Genomic DNA, 24413 nt, shown 5'->3' on the forward strand with positions numbered 1-24413 from the left:
GACAGGAGATATGCCTAAATGAATGAGAATTAAGAAATAAAAGTCAACATGAACAGACCTCAGATCACCAAGATATTAGTATTATCAGACACAGACATTAAAATGATTGTGATTAATATATTTTTAAAATAGACTACAGGATGGAGAATTTTAAAGAAAATGAGAACCTATAGGAATAATTAAATATGTATTATAGAATTAAAAATAAAATGACTGATACTAATAATATAATAAACTGTTTAACAGCCAATTATATGGTGTAAAATTTGGGATTAGTGAAACAGAAGATATGTCAGCATAAGATAATCAGACTGCAGCATGGAGAAAAAAAAAGAATGAAAAATAGAACAAAGAGAAAAGGAACAAAATATAAACAGCAAAAAGCTCTGATGTATGTAATTTTGTGTCCAAAACAGGAAGGGCAAGTAAAGACATTAAGCTACAGATTCAAGAAGATTGACAAACAGTTAGCCAGATATATGTGAAGAAAAACAGGCTTAGGAAAATCATACTAAAACTGTTGAAGACAAAAGACAAAGAGATTATGTTAAAAGCACCAGAGAGTAAAAGACATTGCCTTCAAAGTAATGTACATCAGATGGTACAGCTAACTCTCCAAAGAAAGTATATAGGTAAAAAGGCAATGAAATAACATCTTCGAATTCTTGAAAACAACAACTGGCCACTTAGAATTCTATACCAAGCAAAGATACTCTTTGAAAATAAATGTCAAATAAAGATATTTTCAGCTACACAAAAACTGGAAGAATTCACTGCCAGCAGATTCATGTTAAAAAATAACAATAAATGGATTTCTTCAAGCTAAATAAAAATGAGGAAAGCACAGAAATGTAGAAAGGACCAAAGAGCACTGGAAAGGTAAATATTAGGTAATTTAAAATCATTTTAACTTAAAAAAGCCAGGAAACAGAAAATAGAGACAAAGCATTCTAAGTTACTCATTGATTATGAAACTGTGAGACAGCTAATTCATAGCAGACTCTAACCGGTTAAGGACCCACATTGAAATCTCTAGGGTAAAAAAGATAGAGAATAAAATAAAAGTATAACTAATAAACTGATAGAATGGGACATAAAATAATAAAACTACTTATTTAATCTAAAAAGGGCAAGAAATAGAAAAAAACAGAGAGCATGTGGAACAAGTGAATAACAAATGGTTTGTTGATAGATTTAAAACTAAGCATCATTAATTATTTTAAATGTAATTGGACTAAATACTGCTGTAATTGGAAAATAGAGAATTTTAGATTTATTTATATAGAGATTTGTTAGATTTAGATTTATTTATATTATTTATATATGTAAAGATATGTTGACTTCAAACAAAGCATATTAAATATAATTGCACAGAAAGATTAAAAGTAATAGGATGGAAGAGGAAACAATATGCAAATAAACAAAAAGGTATAGCTATACTAATATCAGACAAAGTTTACAGTACAGCAAAAAATATTCTTAGAGATAGGTGGAGTCAAGATGGCAGTGTGGAAAGATGACGAGTTAACGTCTCCCCAGAACTATGGCACCTGCCAGCTGCTGGTGAGGGACCCTGACGCCCAAGGAGATGGGAGGAACACCCAAGTGAACCAGTAGGACATGGAGGAACTGAGAGTGGAGAAGTGGAGGCCAGACAGGACCAGTGCCCCTGAGTCCTGGGAGATCAGGAGAGGCCCTCTGGGAGAAACGGGAGAGGAGTGGAGGGCGATTGCCCCTCCCACTTGGGCTTGGGGAGCCTGCTGAGCTCCCAGGCTGGTACCCCCCCCCCCTCCAAAGCCCCCTCCAGGCTGTGTGGGTCCTGGGGGCATATGAGGGAGGCTGGGGAGATCAGGAGAGGCAGGCGGGAGGGGCCCTCCAGGACCAGAGAAGCAGCAGAGGAGAGGAGGGCATTTGCCCCACCCACTCGAGTCAAGGAAGCCTGCTGTGCTCCCAGGTGAGGTCCTCTGCCCTCTGAGACCAGAGGTGGGGGACACGCCTGGGTCCCTTCCCCCTACAGCTCCCAGGGCCTTTTCCAGGCCTGTGGGTCCTAAGCATAGGCCCTCCCACTGCCCAAACATCACCCTTGATTAGGTCCCACCATCCACAGCAAAGGCCTTTCCCTCTTTTGCTTTTGCTTTTTTTTCCCCTCCTCCTCTTTTCTACTATCATGGTACAGTTGTACCTTCCAGCTGTTGATTCATTTATATTTTTATTTTTATATTCTTTCTAATATATCTATTAGTTTCCTAGTCTAATTTTATTTTTTACTTTGTTATTGTTCTCTCGTTTTTTTTTTTTTGCCACCCCATGCGGCTTGCAGGATCTTCGTTCATGAGCCAGGGGTCAGGCCGAAGCTCTATGGTGGGATCTCTGAGTCTGAACCACTGCACTAACAGAGAACCTCAGACCCCAGGGAATATTCATCAGAGTGAGGTCTCATAGAGGTCCTCATCTCAGCACCAGGACCCAGCTCTACCCAACAGCCTACAAACTCCAGTGTTGGAAACCTCAGGCCAAACAACCAGTAAAACAGGAACAAAATCCCACCCATTAAAAAAAAAAAAAAAAATGAAATGGCAAAATATGTGTCACAGCTGAAGGAGCAAGGTAAAAACCTACAAGACCAAATAAATGAAGAGGAAACAGGCAATCTAACTGAAAAAGAATTCAGAGTAATGATAGTAAAGATGATCCAGAATCTCGGAAATAGAATGGAGGCATGGACTGAGAAAATACAAGAAATGTTTAACAAAGATCTAGAAGAATGAAAGAACAAACAAACAGAGATGAACAACACAATAAATGAAATGAAAAAAAAAAAAACTAGAAGGAATCAATAACAGAATAACTGAGGCAGAAGAACGAATAAGTGAGCTGGAAGACAAAATGGTGGAAATAACTGCCGAGGAGTAGAATAAAGAAAAAAGAATGAAAAGAACTGACGACAATCTCAGAGACCTATGGGACAACACTAAATGCACCAACATTCGAATTATAGGGGTCCCAGAAGAAGAAGAGAAAAAGAAAGGGTCTGAGAAAATATTTGAAGAGATTATAGTCAAAAACTTCCCTAACATGGGAAAGGAAATAGTCACCCAAGTGCAGGAAGCACAGAGAGTGTCATACAGGATAAACCCTAGGAAAAACACACCAAGACCCGTATTAATCAAACTAACAAAAATTAAATTCAAAGAAAAAATATTAAAAGCAGCAAGGGAAAAACAAAAAATAACATACAAAGGAATCCCCATAAGGTAATCAGCTGAGTTTTCAGTGGAAACTCTGCAGGCCAGAAGGGAGTGGCAGGAAATACTTAAAATGGTGAAAGAGAAAAACCTACAACCAAGATTACTCTACCCAGAAAGGATCTCATTCAGATTTGACAGAGAAATCAAAAGCTTTACAAACAAGCAAAAGCTAAGAGAATTCAGCACCACCAAACCAGCTCTACAACAAATGCTAAAGAAAATTCTCTAGGCAGGAAACACATGAGAAGAAAAAGACCCACAAAAACAAACTCAAAACGATTAAGAAAATGGTAATAGGAACATACATATCAATAATAACCTTGAATGTAAATAGATTAAATGTCCCAACCAAAAGACACAGACTGGCCGAATGGATATAAAAACAAGACTCATATATATGCTGTCTACAAGAGATCCACTTCAGACCTAGGGACACATACAGATTGAAAGTGAAGGGATGGAAAAGATATTCCATGCAAATGGAAATCAAAAGGAAGCTGGAGTAGCAATTCTCACATCAGACAAAATAGACTTTAAAATAAAGACTGTTACAAGAGATAAGGAGGGACAATACATAATGATCAAAGGATCAATCAAGAAGAAGATATAACAATTATAAATGCTTATGCACCCAACATAGGAGTATCTCAATACATAAGGCAAATGCTAACAGCCATAAAAGGGGAAATCGACAGTAACACAATAATAGTGGGGAACTTTAACACCCCTCTTACACCAATGGAGAGATCATCCAGACAGAAAATAAATAAGGAAACACAAGCTTTAAATGACACAATAAACCAGATAGACTTAATTGATATTTATAGGACATTCCACCTGAAAGTGGCAGAATACACTGTCTTCTCAAATGCACACGGAACATTCTCCAGGATAGATCACATCTTGGGTCACAAATCAAGCCTTGGAAAATTTAAGAAAACTGAAATCATATCAAGCATCTTTTCCAACCACATGCTATGAGATTAGAAACCAATTACATGGAAAAAAAAAGGAAAAAAACCTGCAAATATATGGAGGCTAAACAGTGTGTTACTAAATAACCAAGAGATCACTGAAGAAATTTAAAAAATAGATAGAAACAAATGACAACAAAAACACGACAACCTAAAAGCTATGGGATGCAGCAAAAGCAGTTCTAAGAGGGAAGTTTATAGCAATTCAATCTCACCTCAAGAAACAAGAAAAATCTCAAATAAACAATCTCACCCTACACTTAAAACAACTAGAAAAAGAAGAACAAAGAAAACCCAAAGTCAGTAGAAGGAAAGAACTCATAAAGATCAGAGCAGAAATAAATGAAATAGAAATGAAGAAAACAATAGCAAAGATCAATAAAACTAAAAACTGATTCTGGGGAAGATAAAATTGATAAACTCTTAGCCAGACTCATCAAGAAAAAAAGGGAGAGGATGCATATCAATAAAATTAGAAATGAAAAAGGAGAAATCACAACTGACACCACAGAAATACAGAGGATTATAAGAGACTACTACAAACAACTATATGCCAATAAAATGGACAACCATGAAGAAATGGACAACCATGAAGAAATGGACAACCATGAAGAAATGGACAAATTCTTGGAAAGGTACAATTTTCCAAGACTGAACTAGGAAGAATTAGAAAATATTAACAGACCTATCACCAGCAATGAAATTAAAACCATAATTAAAAATCTTCCAACAAACAAAAGTCCAAGACCAGAGGGCTCCACAGGCAAATTCTATCAAACATTAAGAGAAGAGTTAACACCCATCATTCTCAAACTCTTCCAAAAAATTGCAGAGGGAGAAACAATCCCAAATTCATTCTACAAAGCCACCATCACCCTGATACCAAAAGCAGAAAAAGATATCACAAAAAAAGAAAATTATAGACCAATATCAATGATGAACATAGATGCAAAAATCCTCAACAAAATACTAGCAAACAGAATCCAACAACACATTAAAAGGATCATACACCATGATCAAGTGAGATTTATCCCAGGGATGCAATGATTCTTCAGTATACACAAATCAATCAGTGTGATACACCACATTAACAAATTAAGGAATAAAAACCATATGATCAACTCAATAGATGCAGAAAAAGCTTTTGACAAAATACAACACCGATTTATGATAAAAACTCTCCAGAAAATGGGCATAGAGTGAGTCTACCTCAACATAATAAAGGCCATATATGACAAACCCACCGCAAGCATCATACGCAATGGTGAAAAACTGAAAGCATTTCCACTAAGATCAGGAACAAGACAAGGATGTCCACTCTCACCACTCTTATTCAACATAGTTTTGGAAGTTCCTAGCCATGATAATCAGAGAAGAAAAAGAAATAAAAGGAATACAAATTGGAAAAGAAGAAGTAAAACTGTCACTGTTTGCAGATGACATGATACTATACCTAGAAAATCCTAAATATGCCACCAGAAAGCTACTAGAACTAATCAATGAATTTGGTAAGGTTACAGGCTACAAAATTAATGTGCAGAAATCTCTGGCATTCCTATACACCAACAACAAAAAATCAGAAAGAGAAATTTAGGAAACAATCCCATTTACCATCGCAACAAAATGAATAAAATACCTAGTAATAAACCTGCCTAAGGAGGTGAAAGACTTACTCAGAAAACTATAAAACACAGATGAAAGAAATCGAAGATGACATAAACCGATGGAGAAATATACCACGTTCTTGGATTGGAAGAATCAATATTGTGAAAATGACTATACTACCCAAAACAATCTACAGATTCAATACAATCCCTATCAAACTACCAATTGGCATTCTTCACAGAATTAGAACAAAAAATTTTACAATTTTTATAGAAACACAAAAGACCCCAAATAGCCAAAGCGAACTTGAGAAAGAAAAACAGAGTTGGAGGAATCAGTCTCCCTGACTTCAAACTATACAGTATATCAAGACAGTATGGTACTGGCACAAAAACAGAAATATAGATCAATGGTACAGGATAGAATGCTCAGAGATAAACCCACACACATATGGTCACCTAATTTACGACAAAGGAGGCAAGAATATACAATGGAGAAAAGACAGTCTCTTCAATAAGTGGTGCTGGGAAAACTGGACAGCTACATGTAAAAGAATGAAATTAGAACACTCCCTAACACCATACACAAAAATAAACTCCAAATGGATTAAGGACCTAAAAATATAAGACCAGACACTATAAAACACTTAGAGGAAAACATAGGAAAAACACTCTTTGACATAATCCACAGCAAGATATTTTTTGACTCACCTCCTAGAGTAATGGAAATAAAAACAAAAATAAACAAATGGGACTTAATTAAACTTAAAAGCTTTTACACAGCAAAGGAAACCATAAACAAGACAAAAAACAACCCTCAGAATGGGAGAGAATATTTGCAAATGAAACAACAGACAAAAGATTAATCTTCAAAATGTACAAACAGCTCATGGAGCTCAATATCAAAAAAACAAACAATCCAATTAAAAAATGGTTGGAAGACTTAAATAGACATTTCACCAAGGAAGACATACAGATGGCCAAGGGGCACATGAAAAGCTGCTCAACATCACTAATTATTAGAGAAATGCAAATCAAAACTATAGTGAGTTATCACCACAGGCCGGTCAGAATGGCCATTATCAAAAAATCTAGAAACAATAAATGCTGGAAAGCGTGTGGTGAAAAGGGAACCCTCCTGCAGTGTTGGTGGGAATGTAAATTGATACAGCCACTATGGAAAACAGTATGGAGGTTCCTTAAAAAACTAAAAACAGAACTACCAGATGACCCAGCAATCCCACTACTGGGCATATACCCTGAGAAAACCATAATTCAAAAAGAGACATGTACCACAATGTTTATTTCAGCAGTATTTACAATAACCAGGACATGGAAGCAACCTAAATGTCCATCGACAGATGAATGGATAAAGAAGATGTGGCACATATATACAATGGGATATTTCTCAGTCACAAAAAGAAATGAAATTGAGTTATTTGTACTGAGGTGGATGGACCTGGAGTCTGTCATACAGAGTGAAGTAAGTCAGAAAGAGAAAAACAAATACCGTATGCTAACGCATATATACGGAATCTAAAAAAAAAAAAGAAAAAATGGTACTGATGAAGCTATTTGCAGGGCAGTAAGAAAGATGTAGACATAGAGAATGGGCTTGATGACACGGGGTCAGGGGGAAGCTGGGGCGAAGTGAGAGTAGCATCGACATATATACACTACTTAATGTAAAATAGCTAGTGGGAAGAAGCAGCATAGCACAGGGAGATAAGGTCGGTGCTATGCGATGACCTAGAGGGGAGGGAGAGGGAGGATGGGAGGGAGGCTCAAGAGGGAGGGGATATGGGGACATGGGTATGCATATGGCTGATTCCCTTTGTTGTGCAACAGAAACTAACACAGTATTGTGAAGCAGTTACACTCCAATAAAGATCTATTAAAAAAATATTCTTAGAGATAAAGAGAGACATTTCTTAGTGTTAAAAGAGATAATCCACCAGGAAGATATAAAAATTGTAAAATTATCTACTGACAGTAGTTTCACTTTACACAGTTTCCATATACAAAAATATCAGTTATCACAATTTAGTTATATAATACCAGAGTCCCAATGATATGATTCAAATTTCAGTTACCAAAAAATATTAATTGTAACTGTAGAAAGTACAAACTCCATTAACAGTCTTTCTATCCACAAATCACCATGTAAATAACAACTGAGAATCATGATCAGTGACCAATTACATCACTTCTTTCAAACTGTCATTGATCGGTTACTGTGTATCTGTTATTCAGTTCACACAGAGACAGAAAAGTGTGCAGTTGTGTTGCCTCATCTCCCAGTGACATTTTACCCACATGACATTTCACAAACATGGATAATCAAAAGAGGGGATCAGCCAGCAAGGATGAAAGTGCAGCAAAGAAACAAAAAATTATAATGCTGGAGGTGAAATTTGAATTAAAGGTAAATAGAGTTATGGACAAAAGAGCTGAGTGTGGGAATGTTGATGCTGCTGCCATTTGAGAGACTGGATTTGCAGCCAGAGGAACTTAGTGAAAGTGAAATGATCAGCAAAAATGAGAAAAGTGGTTGTGACAAAAAGGATGAAGATGTCCCAGAGGAAATGATGCCAAGAAAAAATTCACATTAAAAGAACTCTCAGAGATGTTTCATAACATTGAAAGTGCAAAGTACTATAAAATGTTGGAAGCTGCTCAAACTTAGAAAGGAATATGACAATTCACAAAAGCACAGAAAAACTGCTTGCTTTGTAATGTAAGTCATATGAAGCAAAAAAAAAAAAAAAAAAGGCAAGCACTGTTCAAACTACACTTGGTAGTTTTCTTTTTTTTTAAACAAAGAAATGAAACACCTTAATTCTCTGTTTGTAATGTTTTTTTAAATTATAATGAACTAAAATTTACTATTTTTTCACTTCCTTTCACATATATTTCTGAAAATAAGAGAGTTTTTAATATCATGTCAAAAAGGTCATGTAACAATTATAATTTTTCCCATCGATTACTGAGTTTGCTTTGTATAGTTTTAGGATACATGGTCATTTTGTGGTCCCACACTACAAAGTGAGAATTGCCTGCATATTTAATAATATAGTTTCAAAATATATAAATCAAAAACTGACAAAAATAAGAGAAACAGACAAATTCAAGATTATGGTAAGAAAGTCTGACCCATATCTCTCAGTAACTGATGGAAACAGTATACAAAATATCAGGGAAAATATGTATATATATTATATATATGATATAGGAAATTTTAATGACATGATGGATGAACTTGATCTATGTTAAATATATAGAATGCTATACCCAATAACTTCAGATTACATATTTCTTTCAAAGTACATGTAATATTTATCAATATTAACCAGATGCTATTCCATAATTCAAGGGTCAACAAATTAAAAAGGCTTGAAACCATACCAAATATAATCTTTGACCACAGAAGACTCTAGCTATAAGTCAAAAATAAAAAGGTAACCAGAAAATCCACAAATGTTTGGAAGTTCATCAGCATACTTATAAATAACTCAGGGATCAAAAAAGTAATCAAATAAAAATTAGAAAATATGTTTGAACTGGATGATAACAGAAATAAGATGTGAAACTTGTAGTATGTCGCTAAAGTCACACTTAGAAGGAAACTTGTGGCCTTAATGCATATATTTTAAAAAGAAAGAAGCTAAAAATTAATTATCTAAGCATCATCTCAAGTTACTAGAAAAAGAAGAGCAAGTTAAATGTAAACATAAAAGGAAATAATGCTATTTTCATTATTTCCTTCCTTTTATGTTTATATATATATATATTTATATATATATAAGAATACATATATACACACATATATATTCTTTGGTTCTATAAAAACATTAATAAAAGATTAATAAAACTGATAAATCTTTAGCAAGACTGAGCAAAAAAATAAAAGAGAGAAGCCAAAAATTAACATAGCATAAATGAAAAAAGTCCTGGGGAGCTTGGAAATATTACAAACAAAATAAGAGAACATTACGAAAAATTTAATGCCAATAAATTCAGAATTTTAGAAAAGAGGGACTAATTACTTGATGGAAAACTCAACTTACCAAAGTTGACCTAAGAAGAAATAAAAAACCCAAATTTTTCAATATTTGGTTTAAAATTTTAACACATATTTAAATATTTTCCTTAAAGAAAACACAGACTCAGATAGCTTTACTGATGAATTCCTCCAAAATTAACATCAACCTTTCACAAAATATTCCAGAAAACTGGAGAAAAAAGGAAACTTACTCTGGGAGTCAAACCTAGCATTCATCATAAAACCTGACAAGATAGTAAAATTAAAAAAAAAAAAAAGTAGGAACCAATCTCTAATGAATATAAATGAAAAAAAACACTTAAAATATTCACAAATAGGATCCAAAATTATTGGCAAAGGATTATACGTAGCCTCTAAGTTGTTACTTTTTTCCCCAGGTATCTAATGTTGATTTAACATTTAAACATTTATCAATGTATATCAAGACAGTGACAGAACAAAGGGGAAAATAATATGGTCATCTCAGTGGATGCAGAAAAAGCATTTGATAAAATTCAATTCCCTTTTTCTCAGAAAACTATAAAACATTAAGACTCAAAGAAAATATTAGAAGACAGTATTTTAAAGAGAAAACTCTCCCCAAATTGACTCAGAGATTCAATAAAATCCCAATCAAAATTGCATCATCGTTTTTTTTCTGTGTGAAAATTGAAGCTGATTCCAAAATTTATATGAAAATTCAGAGGACCAAGAATAGCCAATACAATCAGAAAAAAAGGAACAAGTTTTAGGACTTACATTATTTGATTTTAAGACTCATAAAAAATGTACAGTAATTAAGAGTGTAACACTGATGCAAGGATATACAGATCAGTAGAACAAGATGTAGAATCTCCACAATAAACAGATCTCCACATACACATTGCCAGTTTATTTACGACAAATATATAACTGGAACAGGATTTACATTCAGAAAATTGTAAAGAAATCATATAAATTAAGAAGAAAATGACAGACAGTCCGATAGAAAATTGAGCAAAAGACTTTAATATGCCCTTCAGATAAAAATAAAAAAAAAAAGAGTACAAATGACCAACATGCATGTAAAAGTCTCCTAATCTCATCAGCCAACATGTGAATACAAACTGAAACCTCAGGGAGGTACATTTCCATACCCAACAGAATGGCTAAAATGAAGCCTTTTAAATATTTTAAATACCAAGTAATGGTGAAAATGTAAAGCAATTGGAATACTCATAGGCCTCTGGTGGGAGTATAAACTAGTACAACCAAATGGAAAATCATTCGGGATTATCTACTAAAGCTGGTCATCTGCCTAACTATGATCTAGCAGTTCCAAATATACCCAATTGTTTATATACATTCACCAAAAGAAATGTACAGAAGTGTTTATAGCAGAACTATTTGTAATACACAGTACAGAAAAACTAGAAATCAACTATATGTCCATCAATATGGTTAAATAAAGTATGACATATTCATGCACTGGAATTCTACACAGTAATGGAAATGAACTTTTCTGCTAAGTAAAGCAGCACGATGAATCCCACAAATAGAAAGTTGGGTAAGAAAGAATCAGACACAAATAGTACATACTGTAAAGTTTTTTACATAAAATGCAAACAGGCAAAACTAATCTATGGTGGCAGAAGTAAAAATAGTAGATACCTCTGTCATATAATAAATGAGAGGGGGAATGAGAGAGCCTTTTGGGGGGTGATGTTAATTTTCTGTTTCTTGATCTGTGTGGTGGTTAGAGAGGATGTTTACTTTGTAAAAATTTATTGATCTGTGCATTTCTGATTTTTGTACTTTTCTATGTGTATATTATACTTTGATAAAATGATTGCTTATAAAGAAAAGTCCAACATTCAAAGAGAGATGAAAATAAATTCAAAATGTAAAAACTTTGAGATGATAAAAGGAAATCTCCTGACAAGCCATTCCAATGCATCATTTATACACACACACATGCACAATCTATCCACAGCCTTCACAAAAATCCATTTGGGCCACTTACTTTGAGCCAGACCTCATCCTCTCTCTCCAGGCTACCTTTTAGCTGCTTACTCCCTTCATCCTGAGGGCTATTTCCACTGGTGACACAGGGAAACCAGCCAGTAAGCAGACGGTGCTCTGGTAAATCTGGACGGTATGATGTGCAAATCTGAAATGCAATTTTAACCAACAATTAAATGTGGAGGGTGAGAGGTAAGTAAAGACAATGAAACTCTCCAGCTTGAAACCAAAGTTTTCCTCTCTTTCTGAATGCCTAATGATCACATTATCGGCAGAAAACTTTTCTCAATGTAGAAGAATGTCTCAGTGCTCTCGGTTAGCCTCAAGATGTAACTTTACCAGGGTAGAAGAATACACATGACAACTCACAGCCCACTGATGACCCAAGGATCTTGCTCAAAGAATTGTCCTGGCACATTTCAGGCAACTGCTCCTAGGATTAGTTAGGGAAGTCTGTCCAGGATGATGATTAGATCCTTACCAGGCAGGACCCACTGGGCTCAGGAGTGAGGCTACTGAGTCAGGGAACCACTAAGCTGGGAAAAGGAACCAGGAAAGAGAAAATCCAGGAAATTTCTCCCACTGCACTGGGGGAAGACAGACAGGCTAGGCTAAAAGCCACTTTAGAGAGCTGTCATTAACTCAGAATCTCCCAGTTTTCTGGGCTTCCTGTCATTGGGCACCAGAACTCTTGAGAAAGACGCCAGAATTAACTGAAGGAGTGTGGCAGGCATGGCTGCTTGCCTATCCATATCCATTCCCCTTTCTTTCTTATTAACAAACTCCAATTTTGTTCAAGGTGACAATGTATCAAGTTATAAATGCTCATCTCCTCAGGGTCCCTTACAACTAAGGATGATGAAGTGACCTGGATCTGACCAATGAGATGTTGGTGGAAGCCTCTAGTGTCGAAGTTCCCGAAGAGCTCCCATTTTCCTAATAAAAAGAGACTCAGCTAGCATGCATCAATATTTCCCTTTGACCTTCCCCCTTCTTCCCACTTGAAATAATGACTTCGTGCCTGGAGGAACAGCAGTCATCTTATGAGCTTGAGGAAGAAATCTTCAAGCCAAGGATAGAAAGAGGTGAAATCTCAAAGACCCCTGGGTCCTTGATGAGTTCCTTGAACCACAGCACCAACCTTGGCTGGTTCCTCAGTCATCTGGGGGTATCTCCTCAAGGCTAAACTCCAGTAATTTTATCCTGGCCTAATATACCTAGAGAGCTAAATCTTACTTCTGTTGAAATGACTGTATTGCTTATTGTTATAATGAATGAAAGAGTTTATTTGGCAATGGAAACATCTAGAATAGTATCCAAAAACCAAAGCCCTTAATCTTCTTTTAGGTATTTAATTATGATTCATAGAAGTCAGTCCTCAGAGTCCTCAGAGGATCTTCTATTTATTTAGGTAGATATTCATGGAAAATTGTATACCTACGGATTTGTTTTTAGTACTAACTCTCAAATTTCTTTAATAATAAGAATTCTTTAAATCAAATTATACTTTGATCTTTAATACATATTTTAAATTTCATTTGATCCTTGTAATAAACCATTGAGTTAAATGCAAAAGGTATTATTACACCCATTTTACATATGAGAAAATTGGGGCCCAGAGATGTTAAGTGACATGTCAAATCTCACTTAGTAATAATCATAATAATACTGGTAGATCCAATAGTGTTATCCAGGTATTCTGACTCTTTACTGCTTCTTTTTCTTCTTTTAAAATAAATTTTCCCAAACATGAAGCCCAAGTGTAATTTCTGATATGTGTATTCTAAGACTAATTTTGAGATGTTTTGTGTAACTTGAAGTCAGCTATTGCATAGTCAAAGGTTCCTAGATGAAAACTAGTGAATGTAAGTGGGGTGAGGGTGAGGGATGAGATTTAATTGCTAGTCTAGAAGCTTTTCATTTAACATTATCCTATTCTGAGTGCATTAAGAATTAAATTTGGTGTCAAAGTGAGTAGAAAAAAATGTAAGTTCACATTAAGTACCTGGGGGAATCACTTCACAATTTTGTTTAGCCTTGACTCTATTCTTCTGGCTTAACTTACCATGGAAGGAGGTTCTCCAGTTACCAAGGAAACAGGACACTTCTTCTTATCTTCGTGAGAAGAATAAGCTTGGGTAGCCCACTGATCCAGGTATCCTTTGGGAGTATAGAGGCCACAGTCTGTGATGCTGGTTTCCTTCTCAAAAGGTTCACATATCCCATCTCCCTCATATATATAGCACAGGCTTGGCTCCCCTGCCAAGAAAAATTTGTATGACATTTGAAAAAGTGTTTTTATACATGTCATGTAAAAATAATTACCTTTTTTTCTCCAGCCTGCTAAAGAGAAGCCTGTAATTACCAACTGGTCTAATGCCCACCCCAAATATATAGACAACACACGCATACACACACACACACACACACACACACACACACACACACACCCCTAAAGAAGAAGGATACTTTTTCATGGAGAGAGTGGTAAAATCCATTTATATAATAAAAAGTATACAAAGGGGGTAGGGTTGGGGGAGAAGGAACAAGGAGAGAAAAAGCAGCTGTGGGCTGGATATAGAAAGAAATTTTAAGGAACCATTGAGCAAGGTACTTAGGGGAAGCTGGGGATACAAGAGAAGTAAGTAAAAGAATAAAGGAAATTTAAATAGATGGTAGGATGTATTATGTACTTGAATCCTCTTCACAGTTTTTGAAATATTAAATAAAACATTTGAGGGATTTGTTTTCAATTACTTTTTTGCTGCTGTGTTTCTTCAACTAACCATGCAACTTGCTCTGAAATGGACAAATGGACAAACTTGCTCCAGGTTTATAAGGATTACAAGTGTATTATTTCTTTTAGTCTTAAAACAACCATGTGAGGTATGTATTTTTTGATTGTTTCATCAACAGACAAGCTGAGTCTCCGTGATTGTGACTCGCCAAAGTTCCCTTGACGCAGAAGCAATATCGCTAGGCTCTGAGCCAGGCTTACACAAGGCAGGTTCAGGGGCTCTCTCTTACTCCACACTGCCTCAAGCCAAGGCAGAAGGACTGTCTTCAAGAGCGAACGTGTGAGTAATGAATATGTCAGAAAAACCGCTGGGCTTGTAAAGCAAGCTGTATTCCCTGGACAAGTCCATACTTGCTCATAGGATAACTCCTACTAAGTGAATAGTCTGAACTAACCATAGATATGTAAAATAGCTTTCTTCAAATGTAAAAAGCTGAGATGCAGTTATAAAGCCATTTATTAAGTACTATTGCATTTTCTACCCATATTAGTAACATATTCTAATTCCTCATTTCTACTTAAAATAATAGGACATGCAAATAAGATCAAGATTTAAAATAAATCAACACATAGGTACACACTCAGTAACATCATCACTAAAATTAACTGTTACTATACCATTCTTTTTATTTTAAATTCTTCACAGAAATACAAGACTGTTCCAGTAATTTTTCAGCTGCTCATCAATATGTAGTTACTAATTATTATCCTTAATAATTTCAAGTCTAAGACCCTTCTGTGGTAAATCTACCTCTGCTTGCCAGGAATAAGCCACTATTCCTAGGACTTGGTTCTAAGCCTATTTTGGGTTTTAAACTCCTGCATTCCATTAAAGCCATGGTCTTTCTAAGTCACTCCCCTAAAACCAATATATGTGTATTTGGAATGACTTCTCCATGAGGATTCCATATATAAATATATACACACACGTATATATATATATATATATATATATATATATATAAAAATATATATGTATGTATATTTTATATGTATGCTTATATGTATGTGTAGTTTATATACACACATATACATATATGTGTATGTATAGTTTATATGTATGTACATATTTTGTATACACATAAATGTATATATGAATATATGTTTATTTTTATAATATGTATTTTATCACATACTTTTATAACATACATATGTATACATGTTTTGTTTTTCTATATAATCCAGTGACTGTTTCTCCTTGCTTCTTCTCTATTTTTTGTTTACTATGAAAATGTTTGCCTCTGTTTCTTCAAATCCATGAAAAAATAGCAGACCACTTTTACAACACATTTCACAATGGTTCCTTCAAACTTAATCTTTTGAGAAATAATGGAATAGAACTACATCTTTAGCATACTATGAGCATATTACTCACTGAAACAAATGTCTAACTGTGGAATAGATCATTTTAACTTTGCCCTGTAAAGTTAAAATAATTTAGCTATAGTCTTCCTGGAGTTGGAGGGTAAAGAAATATGAGCCAAATTTAATGGAATCAAATGTGATAGAAACAAAGTAAGGTCTGCTTTTAAGTTAAATGAGACTTGAGCTTCACTGGTGAAGGCAGTGTGTGTGTGTGTGTGTGTGTGTGTGTGTGTGTGAGATGAGCCCACTATGTGCTACCAGAAAGAAATGATGCAAACAGAGATGGAATTAACAAATACTTGTGTACAGAAGAGGGGAGGTAATCGGTTCAGTGTATTCTGCACAGCCAGACCACAACTAGAGTATTGAATTCCTTTCTGGGCATTGACCACATGAAGCATGCCAGGTTAGGGTAAATAGGAAAGGGTCTGGAAACCTAATCACATGAGGGGATGTTTGGATTGGAAAGGAGAATAATGGGGAGGCATTTCAAATATCTGAATGGTAGTCAAATAAAACAGGAAAAAAATTTATCCTCTGTAGTTTCATAGCAAGGAAAAAGCACTTGATTAAGAATTAGGAAAGCTGAGTTCCAGTGTTGGCTCTGCAGAGACCTCGTTGTATGCCCGTGGATGAGTCACTAAAATGCTCTGAGTCGCAGTTTCCAAACCAGAAAAGGGGAAAAGAATTTTATAACAGATAATGCTACTTTTAAACAGAATGGTCTCTTTCAAGGTGCATACTTTACTGCTAAATGCATATAAGCAAAAGCTAGAGGTCCATCTCTCAAGAACTGATAGATTTCTATAAGGGAAGGAAGCTGGACACAGGAAGGGAGAAGGGTCTCTATTAAACTTGTGGTATATGGTGGGCACTGAACATGTTTTGTTAGACGGATGGATGTAAAACTACTAAGATTTTATAATTGTTTATTCTGCTCTGGAGAGCAGGGGCATTTGTGTGTTCTGTATAGTATTTAATACCTTAATGAACTCTACATAAGTATTTAATACCTTAATAAATTCTACATAATTATAATCATACCTGACTTTATCTTGAGATTTAGAAACATTAAAATATTTTTAAATGCACTGCTTTTTAAAGTAACTTTGATGAGTATATTGCACAGAATCACTGCAATGTATGCATAAGGGAATGGAAAAATAATCTACAAAGAAGCCTGTTGATGGTTTTAATCAGAATTGGGAGAAGTGTTCTAGAGGGCCTTCCTGTGTATCAAGAGACTAGAGTCAAAGCCACCTAGTAATAATTTATTACCAGTGATTCACCAGGATTAAGAAATGTTATGACCCTCTGCCATTCTTCATGATCTTATCTATTAAACACAGACATCAAGAGATATCTTGTACTCCCTTTGGCTTAAAACATACCCTACCCTAATTTTTATGTAGAATCTGTGGGATTGTGCTACTTGGCTGACAGTCTGACATTAGACATGAGGACCCAAGAGCAATCCTTGGTAACATTGATCTAAGAGGCAGGGTGACCTAGTGGTTTAACACGTAGACTCTAGAGCTTTGTTTCCTTAGTTCAAATCTTGACGTCATCACTTCTAGCTGTACAAGAGAAAGCAAGTTATTTAAGCTCTCTGTGCCTCCGTTTAGTCTCCTCATATTTATTGTAGGGATTAAATGGGAAAATATATGTGAAACAATTAGTGCCAGGCACACAATAGACACATCAAATGTTATTGTTATTATCAGTAAGAGCTCACAAAAATAAGACACAGAGACCCCTCCAAAAATAGGACATAAGCCTAGGCAGGTGTTTCTAAACTCACCTACACAGTTGAAACCTTCCTCTAGTTCACATGCCCTTGAGCAGCCATCTCCACTCAAAAGGTCTCCATCATCACACTCTTCGCCCAGGCTCCTAGAAGGTAAAAGTGTACATTCTTATGTACATACATACATAAAATGATTCTTCTTGTTTGGTTATCATCACTTCAAGTTCTTAAAACTCCTTCTATGTATTAAAAAATGCAAGCGGGAGAGAAGTAGGAGCTAAGAGAATGCTTTTACAGGAAAAGTAGCTCATGGCTCAGACACATTAGTAGATCCATCAGGGGTCCTGCCAGTGTTTCCGGAAGATGATCTTACACTAGAAAAGACCTATCAACCTCATAATGAGGGGAATCCTAAAAGCAGTTAGCTGATCTAGTGAGGAGGAAACCTGCCCATCTGCGTGTGGTTTTGTTTTCTATCCATTTTCTTACTGACAAGTGATATCCAAAGTGACAACTTTTAGCTTCTAATAAAAACTTATTAAACTAGAATCTGAGGATGACTTCTTGGGGATCTGTGATTCCCTTAGAATGAATCTACACATTTCTGCGTTTTAAAGAGTGGATTAAATGATTTGTACAGCTCCTTCCTGCTTTATGTGTAATGGAGTGCCTCTAGCTGAGACAAAGCTGCAATTCAGAGATATCTTCTCATTGGATGGCAGAACTAAGTATGACTGTTTACAGAGAGGGAATACAGGCAGAGTTTAAAGGAACATTTTGATAAAGAGCCTCGTGAGGCCCAGTAGCCAAGCAGGTGTTGCTACAGGTGAAGCTGTTGCAAAGCCCAGGCTAGAATGTGTAATATCAGATTAGGAAGAGGGCCCTTGCCTCTTTCTGCCCCAGCTCCGCAGGCAGATGTGGCACCATGGGGCATCAGAAACTCCATCAGAGGACTGCTGTAGGAGATGCTATGACACAAAGCCAAGTATTTTGTTCAAGGAGGACTCTGTCTGGGTAGCAATGGTAATCTAGCGCTGCAGACACCTTAACTAGTGGGGAGCAGACTTAAAATGTGGCAGCCAGGGAGAACATCAACAACAGCCAGATTTGTTCTGTGCATATGTGAGGCATCCCCAGGGAGATATTTAATTGAGATGGAGGAGGAGGAGAGGCAAGCTGAGACTGAGTAAGGCAGAAGGTGGCAGCAAACTAGCAAGGTTTGGGTATTAAAGTGACCTCAGTCACTTGATATAGTTCTGAGGTCTGCGAACATTTGGTGTTTATATTTCTATGAAAAGGAGTAGATTTACAGTAAAGCTTAGGAATCTTAGAAGATTGAAAAGATAAACAATATTTAGTAATTACTAAACAATGGGATGAAACCCCAAGAAAGGCTATAGATTGCTTTCTATTAGGTCTTCAAGATATAAGATACTGGGAACTCCCTGGCGGTCCAATGGTTAAGACTCGGTGCTTTCATTGCCATGGGCCCTAGTTCAATCCCTGGTTGGGGAACTAAGATCCCACGAACCATGCAGTGTGGCCAAAAAAAAAAAAAAAAAAAAAAAAGGTGTAAGGTACTTTTCCTTGATCTGGGAAATTAAAAATAAGTCATCTTATTAGGATGCAGAATCTAAGACAAATCACAGTGCCTAGCCTTCCAATCTCCTACTCCCAGCAGCTTTATATAAGTAACATATTAGGTTAGATAAGCATTCAGAACAGGTTAATATAGGGTGATCACTGGGACATGGAAGTATTCAGTGCTAAATTCCGGCAAGTCCCAGGCAAACCAGAATGAATTAGTCCTCTAGATTGATGTCACTAAAGGGTAACAGAAAAACGAATATGGCATGTTAAGAAATCAAAGAAGTGATTCCATTTTTACCTTGGTGATTTTATGGAATAGCTGGAAATTACATTACAATCAGGTCTTCCAGGGATCAAATGAGCAAGTGACGCTCAGAAAGCTATACCGATTTTCCTCAGGTCACACAGCTCATTAGTAGTATAAGACAGGCAGCTGATCCAAAAGCTATCCTCACATCCTCCTTCAGCATCATTTGGCAAGTAACCTTCTCCACCATGAATTCCTGCCCTGAATCACTGCCCAGCGGTTGTTCTCTGAAACCTGAAGAGGGTCCCCACAGAATCAACCCCAATATCTATGACTGGGGTGAGCTCTAAATAAAAGTGGGCCCAGCCTTAACTACGTAGAGATGTGATTGACCACTCAAGATATCTACTAGGTCCTAGATTTTGTTTAATACTTGAATCACATAGTGCCCTGCCCCTTACATTTCCCAAATGAGTCAAGCTGAAACTTGAGGCTAACCCTCCTTGTCCAAGCAGGGCAGGGCATCCTCCCTCACACAATACCAAGCATACAGTATGTCCTCACCTTGCAACCTTCCCATCTCCACAGTAAGGAGCTCCATGGATGTGGCTCAGAGGAGGCGAAGCTTCTCCCAGTTCTGCTCCAGCTGCAGCTTGAACTTGGTACCGATACATCTGCCCAGGTGTGACCTCCCTGTGGAAACCAATGGGCTGTAACCACCACATCCAGGAAGTGGGGCACACCCTGGGTCCTTTTCAGATGGTTTGCAGGAGTTTAAAATAAATATTACAGGGAATATAAATGTTAAACATATGCCACATTGTTTGAAACAAAGATCAGGGCATATAGTCTTACAGAACAGCAGAATGTTTGAAACCATATTCAGTTCTGTAGTCCCAGTACATTCCACATAGTGAATGTACAACAAATGCTTGCTGAATTAAAACTGAACTAACAATCCTATGCAATCTAGGAGGACGGTATTTTGAGTGTATCTTTACCATGTTACATATACACACACAGAAAACCACCAACTATTGAAAACCTAGTCTTCTGTATCATTCAAGTAGTCATAGAAACTGAAGATGAAAGTTTCAGAGTTTGGTCTCAGCAAGGCCCTTCTTGGGTCTGTGAATCAGAGTTTTCTTGTCTCTCAAGAGAATTCTTGTCTTGAGGAGGCAGAATACTTAAGAGGAAAAGCCACTCTCTCCTAGAAGGAGGTGAGAACAACTTCCATCATCATTGTGTGGATGCAAGAAATTCCACAACTGGAAATGCATTAAATGACTCCCCACCTCCTAACCTCCAAAATACATATAAACCAGGAATGGAGTTTTACCAATTGACACCAGAGATGGAAGGAGTTTATCTGATTCTATCTAGAGCCCAAGTGCACTGGTCAAGTGGAGAACATGAGAGACTGAACATTTGCAAGGGGGAAGGGACTCAAGAGGGAAGTTGCTTGTTCCAAAGACAAATTCTGCCCTCAACTTAATTTTTGTCCAGTGCCTGCCCTAATTGGAAAAGTACCACTAAAGTCAAGCTAGGATGGGAGTGACTTAGGAGAACAGGATCTCAAAGGGCTGTTGGGACTGCCGTAAGTGGTGCCCACAGCTCTCCTGCCAAGACCCTCTCTTCTTTAACACACTCTTCGACTCAACCACAAAGCCTCTACTCTTTCGCTTGATGCTGCAACCAGCAAACAGGAAATGTCGTGGGGTTTCAAAAACACCTTTAAACACCTCTGTACTGGCTTTTAGTTATTTTAATAGGAAAGACACATAATTATGAAAGATATAAATTTCCAAATTAGCTTTCTGTAGGGAAGCACTCTTCATCAGAGGGCCAGATATTTCAAAAGCAAAACCAGTTTTATATCCTAATCAATTCTGATGGCTTCCCTTTCGCAGGGTGGTTTCTGTCTGACTTCTCATCCAGCCATGCATAAAAGTCTTATACTGCTCTGTGGCTGGGAAAGGATTGGAAGGAAGCGTCAGGATATGTTTACGCTTCTTGGGGAGAAAACTCTGCAGCAGGTAGCCCCGACCTTCAATGAGCTGAGTCTGTAAAAGGTAACGTGTTACTAAGGAAAGGGAACCAAAATGAGACTCAGTCAGAAAATTGGATTTTAATCTTGAGCTTGCCACTTACGAGCTCTGTTCAACCCAATTAAAGTTAAGCCTTAGTTCTCTCATCTATAAAATGGGATATTATTGACCTTAAAGGTTGTGTGTACGTGTGTGTGTGTGTGTGCGCGCACATGCACGTGTGTATATCAAGTTAGATAACAAATATCATTTTAATTGCCTTACTAAAGAAACCCCCCCAAAATATATTTTTTTCTTTTCAAATCCATCCCATGATCTATCCTCCTATTTTGCATGAGCTTTTTGACCATTTCACTGTCTTCTCGTTCTAATTCATAGAGCTAATATGAGAGGAAAAATGTAGTAAAATTCAAGGTGAACATTTTTCTCTACTCTTTTGTAGCTGTGGCAGACTGAAAAATGGCCATAAATTCTTCCCATCCCAGATGCATGCCCTTCTGTGATGTGACTTTACTGTTTCTCTCATCAAGAAATAGAATTGATTTTGCCACCCGCAGAATCTGGAATTGACTGTGACCTGCTTTGGCTAGTGGAATGATATCATGAGTAATGTAAGCAGAGGCTTGAAAAATGTGAGTGTTTGGGGACTTGCCATCCCTGCTTCTGGAAAGCCTTCCACCAGCATGAGAACAAGCCCAGGCAAAGCCTCCTAGTGAAGGAGAGACAATGGGGAAAGAGAACTTCATCCTCCCAGCCGTGCCAGTGTCTTAGCTGAGCCTCCAATGCGTGCATGAGGTCGCCTGGGGCCACCTAGCCCTGGCCAAGCTGGACCAGGTGAGTACACACAGCCAACCCATAGAACCATGAGAAATAGTATTTGTTGTTTTAACCCACTATGTTTTGTGATGATTTCTAATGCAGCGAAAACTAACCAGTATAGCACCTTTGATAAAACTTTTGTTTTACCCTGAGTTCTGCCCTCAGGGCAGCCTCTGAGGAAAATTATAAGGTGAGGAAAATTTGCCTTTAGAGATACCAGCCTCCTACTCTATAGACATTGAACTCTTTTAAGCCAATGATCTTATCTTAGTCTGTGTCCCCACCACTGAGCACACAGTGCCAGGAGCACTTAAGAACTCACTAAATGTAGAAAGAACAGAAGAAAGAGAAAGAGGAGGGTTGGAAAAGAAGGAAAGAGAGAGGGAGGGAGGGAGGGAGGGAAGAAAGAAAAATGAATGAGTCATGAAAGTAGAGTATAGTGTCTGCAGGACCCTCGGCTTCTCTGCTTAGCTGTAGAAGAGGTGACTATAACCTTTGAATGGTATAGGAGCTGTGGCAGATTATTTAAAAGTTACAGCAAGGATCAAAAATCAAATTGTGTTACCAGATAGGAATATCTGACTCTGATCAACTTACTTATGGCAATTAATATTTTCAGTCCAACTGAAACATATCAAATACTAACCTCTTTTTTCCATAATCGTAAAGATGGCATCATCAGTCAGAACACCTGCTTGCACCTTCTGGGAAATACTTTTGCTCATTTCAGAGATGCCACTTTAGAATAAAACCCCCTCTGAGAGTCTGAACATTTCTCCAAATAAGGGCATATCAGGATATTAAAAAATGGAGAAAAAGGAAGCCAAACCCACTCCCAAAGCCTCAGGAAGCCCCATGGTTTAGAAAGCCCTACTGCCCAACTCACACGTCTGTGAATTTCCTGTGAGGATGTGTCACCACCATGGGCAAGCCACTGGCAAATGGGGGCTCACGGAGGACCTGGTACCTCACGGGCCTGCAGCCAGAACACAAGGGACTGTGGGGCTGAGAAGTCAGGAGAGCTGCATCAATCTCCATCCGCTCATCAAAGGTGTAGACTTTCACCCCCAAGACTTTCCCATCAACGTGCAGTTTGATAGTGAGTGGGGTGTCACAGAAAGTGTCTAAGGGGCCTAGGTGCACGGACTCCTGGTGTTCCAGCAAGATCTCTGTGTCAAAAAGCGCCTGGGAGGAGTCCATGGAGAGGTAGGTGACCCATAGGGTGAGAGTGTCAGCTTGGACTGGGTGCTGGAAGAGCAGCTCCAGGCTACAGCCTTCTGCAGGGCAGGGGACCGTCATGTTCATGTGGTACAGGTGGAGCTCAGGACTCCAGGCCTGCAAGCTTGGCTCACAAGGTTGATCCACGTCTGGAGGCCCTGAGGGAGATGAGCAGAAAGACAGACGCATCAGGAATCACCATTAAAAATCTGAAAATGAGTCGCCCCTATCAAGGGCCAGAAAAAAGAGTGAAGCAGAAGAGAACTTTGAGCACATTCTTAGAGAAGCTGGTCAGCTTAGTAGGTTAGATCTTAAGTATTACTGAAGACAGAGGTGTAACAATTCAAAAGTACTATGCTCCAAATCACCACTTCCTGGTGCCCTTTAACAAGAGAAATCCAGCATGGCATTCGGAATGGAGTGACCCAGAGCCTAGATGGAAACATGAGACCAATACAGGTAAGGTAAGTCATGTCCTTAAAGAATCCTTGAGCAGAAGAGAATTATTTGTACTTAGTTTACTAATAATTTATGATAAATTAATGTTTCTGAAGCGCTGTTTTATTTACTAATCAGGCCAATGTTTGTTTCAGGCTGTTGCTACAATGTTTAACTAGGCTTTTCACAAAACTTCTTTGATACCCTAAGATCATACCTTAGCAATCCTTCCAATGGACTGTTAGCCAAACTTTAAAATGATACATTGAAACTTC

At 37.3% G+C, this 24413-nt stretch overlaps 1 protein-coding gene across 1 annotated transcript in view; it reads right to left on the reverse strand.

Annotated features, from left to right (window-relative positions):
- PAPPA2 (pappalysin 2) overlaps positions 1-24413 on the reverse strand; it is a 319782-nt gene that overhangs the window by 138791 nt on the left and 156578 nt on the right. Inside the window, exons 7-11 of the mRNA XM_061183079.1 lie at positions 23369-23858; positions 20180-20308; positions 17833-17924; positions 13935-14128; positions 11871-12017 (exon numbers count right to left, since the gene is read on the reverse strand). Coding sequence (XP_061039062.1) covers positions 11871-12017; positions 13935-14128; positions 17833-17924; positions 20180-20308; positions 23369-23858 — 1052 coding nt within the window. The remainder of the gene's footprint in view (positions 1-11870; positions 12018-13934; positions 14129-17832; positions 17925-20179; positions 20309-23368; positions 23859-24413) is intronic.

This window comes from Eubalaena glacialis, chromosome 3, assembly GCF_028564815.1.
Source record: "Eubalaena glacialis isolate mEubGla1 chromosome 3, mEubGla1.1.hap2.+ XY, whole genome shotgun sequence".
NCBI classification, from domain to species: domain Eukaryota; kingdom Metazoa; phylum Chordata; class Mammalia; order Artiodactyla; family Balaenidae; genus Eubalaena; species Eubalaena glacialis.